This window comes from Dermacentor variabilis, chromosome 4 (genome assembly GCF_050947875.1).
Source record: "Dermacentor variabilis isolate Ectoservices chromosome 4, ASM5094787v1, whole genome shotgun sequence".
NCBI classification, from domain to species: Eukaryota; Metazoa; Arthropoda; class Arachnida; order Ixodida; family Ixodidae; genus Dermacentor; species Dermacentor variabilis.
Window position 1 is genome coordinate 233638594 of NC_134571.1, and position 14786 is coordinate 233653379.

Genomic DNA, 14786 nt, shown 5'->3' on the forward strand with positions numbered 1-14786 from the left:
CTACCCCGGTCATGTACTAATTGTGGCCATTTTGTCCCTGCAAACTGCTTAATCTCATCTGCCCACCTAACTTTCTGCCACCCCCTGCTATGCTTCCCTTCCCTTGTTATCCAGTCCATAACCCTTAAAGGGACATTAAAAGTTACCAGAAAGTCAAGTTAAAGTGGTAGAGCAATGTTCTAGAATGTCTAAGGCGTCGATATAATCGCGAACAGAGCTTTAGTAACAGAGAAATTGAGGTAAATGCATGACACTATTTGAGACCCCCCAGCGACATTCCGGTACTAGCCCGATGACGAAAGCACTCCTCATAATTTGTGTTACTAATACCCAACTACTCGTATTAAAAATATAATTTCATTCGATTATAAGACGGAAGAAAATGCTACTTGAATACGTCTATTCGATTCTAAGAAAAAATAACATTTTGACATTACCCTTCAGTAGTATGGGTGGTCGAAAGGTTTCGTTTTCGCTCGACTCTGCGCCGCGCACGCTTTGGAGTTTCAGTAGTTTCGTTATCGCGTCGTGCTGTGCGGGTTCTGCTGGCTCGCGAAACTTTCATTTGGAACAAGCAGCGAGGATGCCACGTCCATGTGATGTCGTGGGAAGCCCTCGTTGCTTTCCCGCTCCGGAAAGCCAGTGTCGAGGCCGCCGTCGTAGTACGCAACGATGCCAGCAGCGCGAGCCCTCAGCAGCAGGTCGCGCTCGTCAGTGCTCAAATCGCTGAAGTTGAGCCCAGCATCGCGAGCCAATCTGTCGTTGTTAGGGTCCACTGCGACGAGTGTCGTAGTTTGCGTCGTAGAATTAAGTACCAGCTTATGGTCGCGCGTTTCTCCTTCCGCTAGCCACCATACTCCCGCTTTCGCTTTGCTGTCGGCTCTGTCTTGGCTCTGTTTCTGGCCGTGCGTTTGCATTTTGCGCAGAAAAGCCATAGCGCCGTCTGCAGACGCCGTTTTACTCACCGACGGCGCAACGTCACTATGAGACCATGATGTCAGTACTCCTCGATCGGAGGGCGGGCGATTTGAACTGCGCTAGAGGTACGCGGACGCTTCAGAATGTATTTTCTCTTAAAATAAGTCTCTCCTTGGCACGAAACAAGCGTTTCGAGGTTTCTGGGATGGTATTTCAACAGTGCACGTTGACTTAATAGTAACCTTTAGTGTCCCTTTAATGACCATCAGTTATCTTCCCTCCTCATTACATGTCCTGCCCACGGCCATTTCTTTTTCTTGATTTCGACTAAAATTTCATGAACTCGCATTTGTTCCCACACCCAATCTGCTCTTTTCTTATCCCTTAACGTTACACCCATCATTCTTCTTTACATAGCTCGTTGCGTCGTCCTCAATTTAAGTAGAACCCTTTTCATAAGCCTCCAGGTTTCTGCCCCGTATGTGAGTACTGGTAAGACATAGCTGGTTATACACTTTTCTCTTTAGGGATAATGGCAACCTGCTGTTAATGATCTGAGAATGCCTGCCAAACGCACCTCAGCCCATTCTTATTCTTCTGATTATTTCAGTCTCGTGATCCGAATCTGCAGTCACTACCTGTCTTAAGTAGATGTATTCCCTTACTACTTCCAGTGCCTCGTTACCTATACAGTGTGCTGAACTTGGGAAACACTAACAACATCGCCGTATCTTTTGATGGTTCATGGATGACATGTGGATTAATAAAGGGAAAGTGAGACATCCACCCAAGCATGGCTAAGTGCTACAAAGGAAACCGATACGGGTTCCTCAAAAGACAAGCTTCGCAGTTGAAGAAAGTTGGTTTTCTTTTTCTTCAACTGCGAAGCATTTCTTTAGAGGAACCTGTATGGGTTTCCTTTGTAGCACTTAGCTACGTTCGGGTAGATGTCTCACTTTCTCTTTATTATTTACTTTTCTCCACTGTTGTGAATCAGCATGCGCCGCTGACACGCGTTTGTTTTGTTAGATTCACCGGCCATGCCTCTTGTGAATCGGCAGTGGCTGCGGTGGCGTCACAAGATAGACTATAAAAGCTACACTAACCTTTAATAAAGCGTTTGTTCTTTGCCAACTGCTTCTCGAGTTACTTCAGTGGCGACGAGGCTGCCCACCACCGGGCCGTGCCTGCTCCATGGCAGCCCACGCCCGACCACCGGGTTTCGATGAAACGGAAGACAGTTGGGACGCCTACCAGGTGCGTCTGCAGTCCTACTTTGAAGCTTACAATATCGTCGACTCGAAGAAACGACGAGCCCTGCTAACGGCAGCCTTAAGCACGGCAACAGTCGGCATAATAACGGTACAGTGCGCTCTGGCGAAGATTCAAGACCTTACCTACGAGAAGCTGCTTGAACTGCTGGCAGAACACTTTGCGCCACAGGGCAACGAAATAGTGGAGTCCTACAAGTTTTTCACCAGATGCCAACGTCCCGACGAGGGAACGAAGGACTTCATTGTGGAAATTCGGAAGAAGGCCTGCAGTTGCAACTTTGGCGAGGCACGGGACAGGATGCTACGAGACACTTGTTTCTGGTCTACGTGATGCTGGCGTTCGTCGGAAGCTTTTGGCAAGACCTTTGCTGACGCTGAAAGAAGCCGAAGATATAGCGTTAGCAGCAAAGATGGCAGCTCTCAATGTTGATCACATGGAGAGGACACAGGATTATGGCGACGTCCATGCCGTGAGGAGCAAGGTGCAAAGTCAACTGTATTACCACAAGACTCATCCGAGCACTTCTCGACCAAGCGAAGACGTCGTTTGCCCGTGCTGTGGTAGCACTAAGCACAAGGCAGCAAAGTGCAAGTTTCACCGGGCGGAGTGTTTTCGCTACCGACGTGAAGGGCACCTAGCTAAGATGTGTGTATGGAAACAAGGGGTGGCCCTTTGTGAGGAGCATTCTTCACAGAGCGACAGCAATGAACTTTGTCTACTGAGTTTGTACACTACGTCAGTAAACTTGGTCAAGCCTGTGGTTCGCACCCTCTGCTGGAGCGGAATTCCGCTGACAGTGCAAGTGGACACCGGATCGCCTGTCTCCATCATTACGTGGAAAACATACTGCAAGCATTGGCATGCCTGGCCTGCGCTCCGTGAGACGTCCTTGCAGTTGTCCTGCTTTCTTGGCAAACTTCCCGTGAGGGGTCAGCTGAAGCTTCCGGTCTCGTACGCGGGAAAGACCCTAGATGCAACTCTAACCGTACTGCAATGCGATGGCCCGAACTTGTGTGGGCGAGATGTCATCAGCTCATTTGAGCGTAGCGGAAGGCCCGTCTTCAGCATTCTCGGCGAGGAAACCTGTGGTGAGCAAAATGTCCCTGACAGTACTTTGGTTAGCGCACTCTTAGAGGAGTTCGGCGATTTGTTTATGCCAGGTCCAGGGCTAATGATGGCCCCGCAGTCCATTTGCGGTTGCAGGAAAATGCGATGCCGCGGTTCTGCAAAGCACTTTCTGTGCCGTATGCAATGCGGGAGCAAGTGTCAAATGAAATAGACAGACTTGTTAAGCATGGCATTCTCTCGCCTGTCGACAGTGCAGAGTGGGCCACGCCTTTGGTTCCCGTTATCAAAAAGAATGGTTCCATTCGGTTGTGTGGCGATTTTAAGGTGACCGCAAATGCTGCATGTGTCACGGAGCAGTACCCGTTGCCAAAAATACGGGATATCTTTGCAAACCTAAACGGTGGTGAAGTATTCAGCACCATCGACTTGAAGGATGCTTACAGTCAGTTGCCCCTTGACGAGGAAACAAAGAAGATATTGGTCGTAAACACTCCGAAAGGCCTGTTTTGCTTTAATAGGCTTCCTTTTGGTGTAGCCTCTGCTCCTGCGATTTTTCAGAGATGTATGGGCGGCATCCTGCAAGGCATTCCGGGCGTTCAAGTATATTTGGACGATGTGGTAGTCGCGGAGAAACGCAACAACTGCGAGATGCTGCATGAAGTTTTCAGACGTTTCCGGCTACACGGTGTCAAGCTGAATCCGCAGAAATGCAAGTTCCGACAAGCAGAAGTTGAATTCCTGGGACATCGTATAAATACGAACGGATTGTTACCCAAGATGGACAACATTGCTGCAATAATGAAAATGCCAAAGCCATCCGGTGTTGCGGAACTACAGGCATTTTTGGGCTTCGTGACCTACTACCACTAATTTCTGGGAAACTTGGCTACTGTTCCAGAGCCGCTGCATGAACTGCTAAGAAAGAACACACGCTGGCAGTGGGGAGCAAGACAAGATAACGCGTTCTGAGCAACAAAGCGGCTGCTAGAGGAAGCTAAGTTCTTGGCGCACTACGATCCAAGTCAGCCGCTTATCTTGGAAACTGATGCGTCATCGTGTGGCGTCGGCGCAGTGCTATATCACAGAGTAAATGGGCAAGATCGATCAATTGGGTTCCGGTCGCGAACGCTTTCAGCTGCTGAGCGTAATTACGCGCAAATTGAAAGAGAGGCATTGGCAATTGTCTTTGGGGTTACAAAGTACTGGGAATATCTGCTCGGGAATAATTTCATGCTTGTTACAGATCACAAACCTCTTCCGAGCCTTTTCAGCCCCGACAAGCCCGTTCCCGCCATGGCCGCTGCCCGGATTCAGCGTTGGTCCCTCTTGCTAAGCGCCTACAACTACAAAATTCAGTTCAAGCCAGGAAAGACGTTGATTCCTGCAGACACCCTCAGCCGTTTACCGGTGTGGCAGGAGCATAACAACACTAAGGCTGCAGAAGATAACGCTCGTGAGTATGTTCTTCTGACCGATCACCTGTCCTCTGTCGGCGAGTGACTTGGCTAAAATGACTGTTGACGACAGCGACCTCGCGCAAGTCCGCGATTACATTCAGAATGGCTGGCCACAGTACTTGCAACCGGCTCAGGAGCCGTTACACGTGTACATGCACAGGAAAGACGAACTGACGTACAGCCACGGAATTGTGTGCTGGGGCCATCGAGCAGTTATTCCAACAAGTGCGTGGCAGTCAATGTTGCGTATGCTGCATGATGCACATCAAGGGATAACGGCTATGAAGAACATGGCACGTTCTGTTTTCCGGTACCCAGGGCTCGATCGGGACATTAAGAAGCTGGTCAACGCGTGTCCAACATGCATAGAATGGGGCAGCATGCCTCCTGCCTGACAACACATGCCTTGGCCGGACACAGAGGAGCCATGGTCTAGGGCCCATGTCGATTTCGTGGGTCCTGTGGAAGGTAACATGTTGTTGATCGTGGTTGATTCCCATACGAAATGGATCGAGGTTACCGCCATGAAGACCGCCAGTTCGGCAAAGACAATTGAAGCACTGCAGACTATGTTCAGCCAGTTCGGTTTGCCAAGGACCCTGGTGACGCACAATGGGCCGCAGTTTACTAGCGAAGAGTTCAGGGCATTTATGAAGCGCAATGGCATCGCTCATTTGCGGACAGCTCCCTACAAACCGCAGTCTAATGGTCTGGCGGAAGGAGCAGTACGGACTGTCAAACGGGTTAAACAAAAACACACGCTGCAGTTTGCAAGCTCGACTGGACCACATTCTTTCGCATTATCGGTGCACTCCCTTGCCAAATAGGCAAACCCCAGCTTCTATGCTTCTCGGATATCAGCCACGTTCTTTATTGCACAACGTCGTGTCACGACCATTCCCTTCTGCAGGTGCGTGCAACAGTGGCCAACCACTGAGCAAAGACGTCTGGTTCAAGAACTACGGAGTGGGTGACAAATGGAAACCAGGCGTGGTAGAGTCCACCGAAGGCTCGCGAATGGCAACGGTAAAGACTGCAGATGTGGAGCAACATCGCCACCACCTCGACCAGCTAAAAACCAGGAGGACCAGCGTGGGAGGAGAAGCGGTGGAACCCGAAGCCCCCGTGCAAGTACCAACGACTAAAGGCAGCCAGAACGCAGCGGTAGACTCGCAGTCTCAAGGACACGACAGCAGTCACAAGGACACGACAGCAGTCACAGTCAGGCTCAAATAGGCACCGACATTCGAACGCCGTCAGACGGGCCGGCCGAAGCCAAGGTTGCTACCAGCGAGCCGCAAGTGACTGACCGGGCTGAAGTGACACTGCCTAGGTCGAAGCAGAAACCCCGGCCCCCGGACCGCTTCACTCCTTAAGGGGGAAGAATTGTTGTGAATCAGCATGCGCCGCTGACACGTGTTTGTTTTGTTAGATTCACTGGCCATGCCTCTTGTGAATTGGCAGTGGCTGCGGTGGTGTCACAAGACTATAAAAGCTACACTAACCTTTAATAAAGCGTTCGTTCTTTGGCAACTGCTTCTCGAGTTACTTCATCCACCTTGCAAGTTTCCGCAGAACTATTACGTCATGACATGTGGACACTCCTCCCATATAGGCGTAGGTGCAGTTGTCAAATTTTTCTCGGTGCTCATGCTTGACTACGTTGTTTTAAGCAGTTTTTGGGTCGGCTGTGAGTGGGGACCAAAGAAGGATGACCCAATGTACGCAGCTTGGAAGGCTAGCCATTCATGCCAAAAAAACACATGCAAGAAGGCTGGAGAAATGGAGGTGCAAGCTGGCCTTTGCTACACGGCAGTGTTATCTGATGGCGACAGCTGCACTTTTCTTGCTTTGCTAGAGACTGATGTCTACGGTTACGTAAAAATCGAAAAAGAAGATCACGTGCAAAGCGTATGGGCACAGCCTTGCGCAACTTGATCAAGAAACGCAAGGGGACAGAGAACCTTGGTGGCAGAGGAAGGCTCACGGGTGCCCTCACTACAAAGTTGAGCTCCTACTACGGTCGGGCACTGATATCACCTAAAGGAGATGTAGAAGCAACTCACAAGGCTGGGATGACGAAATATTGCCACATTACTTCCGATGACGAAGTCGCTAATCACAGTCTGGGCCCAACAGGCCCAGATTCTTGGTGCCAGCAGAATGCAGCAGCAGCCCGAGGTGAGCCTACTCTCAGGTACAACTTGCCACTCATGCGCGCAAAACATTGCTTCCCATTTACGAGTGCCTCTAAGAAAGGAAGCTCCTTGAGCGGTGCCGGAGAGGTAAAACTCGGAACAATAATGAGAGTTTACATTCCATAATCTGGTCACTTGCACCAAAGCAATGCCATGCATCACTACTCACTGTGGAAGCTGCCTTGGCAGAGGCAGTAATGCGATTCAACGCAGGCCACAGGAGGACATCGCCAGCAATCCTGAACGAACAACAAACGGATGGCTGAGAAGGACAAACGTAGGGAAAATGAATGTGCTCGGAATCAGGCTAGGGGATATGTAGGGTCTGTGAAGGGGCACTGAAGACATGACATTTAAACAGCAGAAGGCAGTTGGACTACATTCCTGGTGGTTATTAGGAATTTATATGTGTAAATATATGCAAAACATCTGTTAATTTTCATTAAATTTTGTGCTGTTTGTTGTTTGTACTTTTCTCAAAAAAATGAATTTTTGGCCCTGTGCAATATTGAGGCCTCAATATCTCAACACCTATTACAGTTAGAACCGAAATTCCTTTTGCAGGATGAAGTATAATGTGATCATCTTTGAAAGATAGCAAGCAGATTTACTTTCATTTCAGAAATTAATTATTTGCTACATTTTGTGCCATATGGTTGCCACATTTTGTGGGCTTACATTCAATGGGCTGGAAAGTATCTATTAATGGTCACATCAAAAAAGTGTTTTCTATATGTTAATGTTAATTACCAGGAGATGGCCGCCCCCGCTCGCTTTGAATTGGGCCAAGTCGCGTCAGCTGTGTGCGTCAGCCCCTCGTCAAAGTGAATTCCCGAACTGTTTGTGATGGTCTATCATGCCGGAAATATTACTGAGAGCTCACAATGCACCATTTGTGCCATGTGCGTTTATCCTGAGCTGTGATCCGGTGAAGAAACATTGCAGGTGTGCGTTTATTCTGCGTTGTGATCTGGCGAAGAAATGCTGCGCTATGCTTTGCCTTAAAACAGGATCCCACGGCGACACACATCCTGCATGTTTGTTCCAGGTTGTTTTATTTTGCTGCTGAGTAACGACGAGGAAAGTTTGTCAAAGTCTGGTGTCTACTGTTAGCGGCGAGTGTGTTCGCGTACGGTGTCGCTGCATTCCTCGTCGGACGGGGTGAAGTGATGGAGCAAAACCATTCTCAGGAGAAACGAGAAAAGCTTGCGCACATGAAACAAACCTACGAATGTCTGAACAGAAAATAGTATTTGCAAAAGAAGCCTCCAAGGCAAAGGTTGGTTGCCGTCAACCTAGTGTGAACGATCGTTGTCAGCAGTGAGATTGCCGAGTGTCTAGTGGCGGTGTTCGAGTGCTGTGTGGCACCGTCGATTGATTACTGTCCACCAGTGCTCACTGCACGCGCATGCTGTGGAATGCGTGCTGTGACACAATCTTGCATAGGATGTGTTGCCAGCGCTCGATAGGCTTTAACCACAACACAGCTCTGCACTGCTTCTTGATTCTCGTGATATGTTGCAATTAAAAATTCCTAAGACATTGTTAAGAGAACGGTAAGAAAAAATAAACAAACATACGAGAAGGTAGGCACAGCAGCTTGTGAATCTGCTCCTAATACACCTACCCGCGTCTGTTTGTAAATGTGACGTATGTTTTCTTGCGTTTGTCTAATTTTTTTATTTCCCATGTTTCTTTACATTTGAGATTTTCTTAGCTTTTGCAATTGTGTGTGAATATGTGCCTGCTTCGATGCATGTTTGCGCTTACTCTTATTTATGTCCTTTTGTTTTATATTAGCATTTGTTTTTGCTAGTTTTCTTTCAGCAAAGTCTTTTTACACATCTTCATTAACCCATCTCATTCAAAGCACCAACTCTTGTAAACTCTAGGGCTGGCCTCTTCCATCTCATTAAAGCCTTTCTCACTGGTCTACCTCGTTTTCTCAATCTGCCCAACTCTGTGATTTGCCAACTTGCACAAAACAAATTTTAATCACCTATGAAAACGAAAAGGTTTACAAATACATTTTCTTAAAAGCGTCATGTGGGTTGCAGAGTAACTTTGCCTCTTACTTCTGTCCATGTTTATGCATCAGTGCATGTGGCAGCTCGCCAGAAGTGCACGTGAAAGGGCACCATATTGTGAAACACCTTGCTATGTTGTTGCATTTTTCAGGCTTCCAGTCTTACAAGCAGACAGTTTCGCTGCCCATCACGTATGCTGGTACAAATTTTGAACACGAATAACATTGTGCAGTGGGGTGTTATTTCCTGTCTAATGCTTTCATCGTTACAAAGACATTTTTCAGTGAATGGAGCCCAACAAAACAGTGCACTGAGAGCTTTTGCAACTTTCACCATTTGTTACTTCACCAATGTCATTGTCTGAATCTGGCTGTCGCTATGGTGACGGCTTGTGAATTAAAAAATTCGCGCAATAAAACACATTCAACATTACTCAGCATTTTTAGTACAATGCTAGCAGAGCTGTTCATAGTAAATAATTGTGCTTACATCCATTTTACTGGCCCGGTCAGATAAACAAATAAAACAATGGCTACGACATGCTGCGCTTTGAAGTGCAGGGGCGTGATTGGAAATATTTTGTTCGATGCACGTTCTGTTCAGGTGCTGCAACGTCGCAAAGTTGCAGTATGCAAAATTTGTGACAGCGGGGCGGAGAGACAGCCAATCAGGAAGCAGTGACCTCCCCGGAAGTTTACTTCCGTTGTTTGTCGTCTGCTTGCAGACAGAAAACAAAATGTTTTTTGTCTTCCAAATGAATGAAATCTTTATCTAAAAGAATGTATTTTTTCTTCTCAAGCCCAAACACGTTTTCAAATAGTAGTACGTGTGACTACTGCAATTTATAACTATTAGTTTCTTTGCGTCGTCCCTAGGTGGTGTCGCGCACAGCGAGAAGAAAAAAGGAAAAAAAAAAAAGACAGGAAGAGTGGCGCACTTTTCAAGAGGCAGCGACATTCCAATGGCTCGCTGGCGCCGATGATGGGGTCGATTTCTCTGTACAACCAACAAATTATTTGTTTCGAGAAACAAAAACGGCGCTGGAATTAACTTTCTGCCATTTCTTCAAACGCATTTCATGCCGCCACCCGCTCTCCTCCTTCCTCTAGAAACGCCAGCGCAACAGCCTAAGTTCCCAATGGAAGCGCCATTTTCTCGAATTAAACTATGGATTGGATTCAAACGTGCCATGCCGCAGCCGCCTGTTGGATCCAATCCAATCCACCAGACGCGCCATGCGAAGCTGTATGATTGCTCCAAACTTCCCAGCTCCCGTCGGGTTTGGCGCCTAGCAGATGAAATGCTCGGTGGGCGGATGATTGACATTAGCGTGTCGTCATTTTGATGCCACCAAAAACGTGACCACGCCCTGCGGCTGGCGACGTCGGCGCGAAGTAGGCCAATCGCGCACGCCGGTAGCCGAACGAACGCGCCGAACAACCATCTCCGATCGCACCCCAGGCCACTAGTGGTGCCTTTCAAGCATACCCTCGACTACTGCTATTGATAGCTACCCAAATGAGTATTTTGGGCATCACTAAGCTAATGATGTTTGATTATCGTTCTCTTATTCGCATTACTTGCCCGAGCCAGATAACCAAAATAAAGAATGTGACCACACGAATGTGCTTTGGCATGCAAGCTACTAACAGTAACTCTCAATTTTGCGTAGACTACTGCTTTTTCACCTACAATGGCTACGCATGAGTGCGCTTTGAAATGCGGACTGCTGAAGGTGCCCTTCACGTGTGCCCCTGACTGCTACTTATTTCACCAAGGGGCCCATCAATCTCGACGGTGGTTGCCGAAATGTTTCTAGGCCTCACTAAGCTAATGATGTTTGGTAATTGTTCTCTTATACGCATTACTTGCCTGAGCGAGATAACCAAAATAATGAAACCACATAATTGTGCTTTAGCATGCAAACTGCCAACAGTGGCTGTCAATTTCGCATCTCGGCTGTTTCACCTACAATGGCTATGCATGACTACGCTTTGAAATGCAGACTGCTAAAGGTGCCTTTCAAGCATGCCCTGGCTACTGTTGTTTCCTCACAAGGCCCACCATGCTCAATGGTGGCTGCCCAATAGAGTATTTTGGGCCTTCTGACACTGGCATAATTAATCTCAACAGGCTGGAAAAAAAAACATTAGGGGCAGCACAAATACCTGGAAGCAGGCCGTCTAACAGGGGCATGTCACTGTATTGCTCTTACAGTCGAAGCCACTTATTACAATATTCAAGTGCCACAAAAATTTCATTCTTAAACCGATGATTGTTATAACTGGGTTGCATGAAAAAAATCAAAATAGGGAGATGGCAGAGCTGATGTGAAAAAACTATAATGGTGGGGAGGCCACTGCCCCTCCCCACCACTTTCCTCTATCCGGCTGCTGATCGCCTCATTGGTTAGAAGCACTTAGTTTCCAAATCTATAGCCGTGCGCTTTCTTTTCATCGACAATGTCGTGCATTGCCGATGATCAATGGGCGCATCAGCCATCTTCCGTTTTGGAGGAGAGTCAAACCAACTGTTGGTCAAACGAGGCTGAGAAACTGCATGGCCAGGAACGATTTCGACGCGACCAACCAAGACGAACGCGAGTGATTGAGCTGTTTGCAGAACTCTGAATGAAGAGCCAACGAGCAATATGCGAGTGCCGTATAGTGCGGAATATAGGTCGAGGTTTTTTCCAAAAAATATTACTAAAAGGTCACTCCTCGACTTATATACCGGCCCTTGGCACAACATGAATAGTCGTCTGGCCACATATAGGAGCGCAGACCTTTCGGCATCCGCATCGTTATTGCCCCCTTGGTGTCCGACGCCGAAAGAGGCTTTCCCGCAGGATGTTGTCGTTCACGTGAATGAAAAAGGCTATATGGACGAGACCCTCATGCTCAATCGGCGACCCGGCGCACTCCTGCGGTGTCCGAGCATGCTCGTCTTGGATGCCTTTCGCGGGCGCTTGACCGCAGGTGTGAAGCAGGCACTCCGCGACGGCAGGACGGAACTCGCCGTCATTCCGGGAGGCGTGACCTCAACACTTCAGCCACTGGACGTCATGCTCAACAAGCCCTTTTAAAGACCATGTCCGCAAACAATATAATCAGTGGATGGCCGGCGACAACCTGACGACTCCAACCGGTCGGCTGCGCAGGCCGCCTCTCGCCACTGTGGCCACATGGGTGTCGCAGGCTTGGCGCTCGCTGCCCGACGATATGGTGGTGCGGGCATTCAAGAAGTGTTGCATTAGCAACTCCTTGGACGGCACCGAGGATGACATGTTGTGGGACGCAGCCAGTGAAAAGCAGTCGTCTTCGAACGAGACTTCAGACAGCTCAGACGAATGAGCAGGTGACGAGTCTGGCGGCACCACTAAATAAAACAAATTTTTGTGCCTTATAATTTTTATGTTGACTTCTTTGCTTCAAAATAAGGGGTTCAACCTATATTCCGCCTCGACCTATATTCCGCATTATACGGTAATCTGCAAGCAGGGCAGTTGGCGAGGTCCATTCATGTTTCACAGGGGGGGGGGGGGGGGCTTAGTGCTATTCGTATTTGGAGCGGCGGAAGGGCGACGGGAGGCGCGCGCAGATAGCTGGAAAACGAGCGCGTGGTGACTGCTGAAGCAGCGGCTCGAATTTCCTGTTTTCTTTTTTTCTTTTCAAGGACTTCGCATTTCACTACCTTTCGACTTGGACACCCAGCAGCCAGATTTCATCGTTATAACCGATAGTGCTGCATGCATTGGGGCATTGTAGGAAGTGGGTTATTTCACCATGGAAAACAAAAGTTGACATTTCAGTAGTTTTTCACCGTTATTTTATTTATTTAAACATTCTGTGAACCCTCATGTGAGGGTCATTACCAGAGAAGGAATAGATCATAAATACAAAACTCGTATGGAAGGAACTTTGACGTATCATAAAACTTCAACAAAACGTCATCGAAAAATATCAAGGTCATCGAACAAGTGGCATAGTATGATTGACAGGAATGCAGAAGATCAAGAAAACATTGAAATAATTTCAAGGAACAGAACTACCAAGAAGAGTTTCAAACGCTTTTACATCAGTGCATTCAGCAATATGTGCAAGTAGTCCATTCCATTTTTCGATGACATCAGGAAAAAACTAATAATGAGACGTTTGTGCAGGTGGCATAAGGACGGATGGTTGCACCATGATTTTCTCTTGCTAAGTCTACCAGGTGTGCGTATGTACCTGTTTTTATCCATCTTTACATGACCCTGGAGAATTTGAAATAATAATTTTATCCTGTTCCTGTGTCTCCTAAATTTCTAATAATTCCAAATTACATGAACTTAGCATTTCGGTAACAGTGTCTGTTTTTTTGTACCTAGAACATAAAATCGGACAGCAAGTCTTTGAATTCTTTCCAGTTTAGAGTTTAGACCTTTCTGATGGGGACTCCAAACTACGGCAGCATATTCTAGAACAGGTCAAATAAAAGTTTTGTATGCCATTAGCGTGACGTCTTTGGTTGCGTTTCGTAGCTTTACTCGAAGAAAACACAGCTTTTTGTACGATGCAGAGCACACATTTTCAATCTGGCTGCGCCAGTTTAGGTCATCAGCAATCAAAACACCAAGATATCTGAAACTACACATTTGTCAAAATAACATTTCTAATGTAATACTGGAAGGAAACTATTTTTTATTTATGGGTAATGTGCGCGAAGGTAGTTTTGGCATAATTAATTTCCATGTCCCATTTCTTGTACCAAGTATGAAGACCGTCAAGACACTGGTTAAGTTTTACCTGATGGTTTTTACAGGTAACTGGTGCATAAAGTAAGCAGTCATCTGCAAAAAGTTTCAACACCGCTGGCGGCTGAACAACTGTAACTACAGTATTAATATAAAGCAAAAACAATAATTGGCCTAGCACCGGCCCCTGTGGTACCCCAGAAAATACCTCCGAAAAACCTGATACACAATTACTAACGTGTACAACTTGCCTCCGACCTGTTAAATATGCTTCAATCCATTTTAAAATATCATTATTGGTACCTACTTGGTGGAGTTTAAAAAGCAGCTTATTATACGACACTTTATCAAAACGCTTTCCTAAAATCGACGCAAATCACATCAGTCTGTTGGCGTTCTACTAAAGCCACTGAAAAATCGTGAACCGTTTCGATTAGTTGGATAACCGTTGACAGGCCCTGTCTAAAACCATGCTTATTCGCATAAAGTAACTTACTTATTTCCAGAGAATGAATAATGTGTTTTACTATTACGTGCTCCATGAGTTTGCAACATACAGATGTCAGGGATACAGGGCTGTTTGGAAGCAGGCAATTTCCACTTTTGAACACCAGAATAACAGCAGCGCAGCGCCATTTTTGTGGAAGGGAATGAGTACATAAAGAGTGTTCAAAAACAATTTCTAAATAAAAGGACATCCACTCGGCATATTGCTTCAGAAATACCGTCGGTATCCCGTCGGGACCACTGGCCTTCTTTGAATCTAAGTTTAGCAGTTGATGAAACACGCCCTCCTGGTGAAACGAAATAGGCTCCAAAGGGAAAGCGCAGGAATAGTTTACGTCATCTATGATGTGATTACCTCTATCTCTGTGAAACACCGACTGAAAGAACTCATTGAATCTATCTGTTGCGTGTCTGTCACAAGGTCGCCTTCTATTGTTATCTGCTCTATTTTTGCTTTCTGTGCTCCCAAAAAACGCCAAAAATTTTGTGCCGCACTTTTAAGGAAGTTGCCGAGAGTCTCATTGAAGAACTTTCTTTTTGATTTTGATAATGCTGTTTTAAGGCTGATCCGCACCTGTGATAGTTTAACTTTGGCTGTTTG

At 46.9% G+C, this 14786-nt stretch overlaps 2 protein-coding genes across 4 annotated transcripts in view; both read left to right on the forward strand.

Annotated features, from left to right (window-relative positions):
* Positions 1-14786, forward strand: part of LOC142580201 (uncharacterized) — a 95230-nt gene that overhangs the window by 16997 nt on the left and 63447 nt on the right. The gene's annotated exons all lie outside the window — the stretch shown is intronic.
* LOC142580202 (uncharacterized) lies at positions 1875-7973 on the forward strand. The gene is made up of 2 exons (XM_075691092.1): positions 1875-4714; positions 5629-7973. The coding sequence occupies exons 1-2, from the start codon at positions 4492-4494 to the stop codon at positions 5952-5954; spliced, it is 549 nt and encodes a 182-aa protein (XP_075547207.1). The 5' UTR covers positions 1875-4491; the 3' UTR covers positions 5955-7973.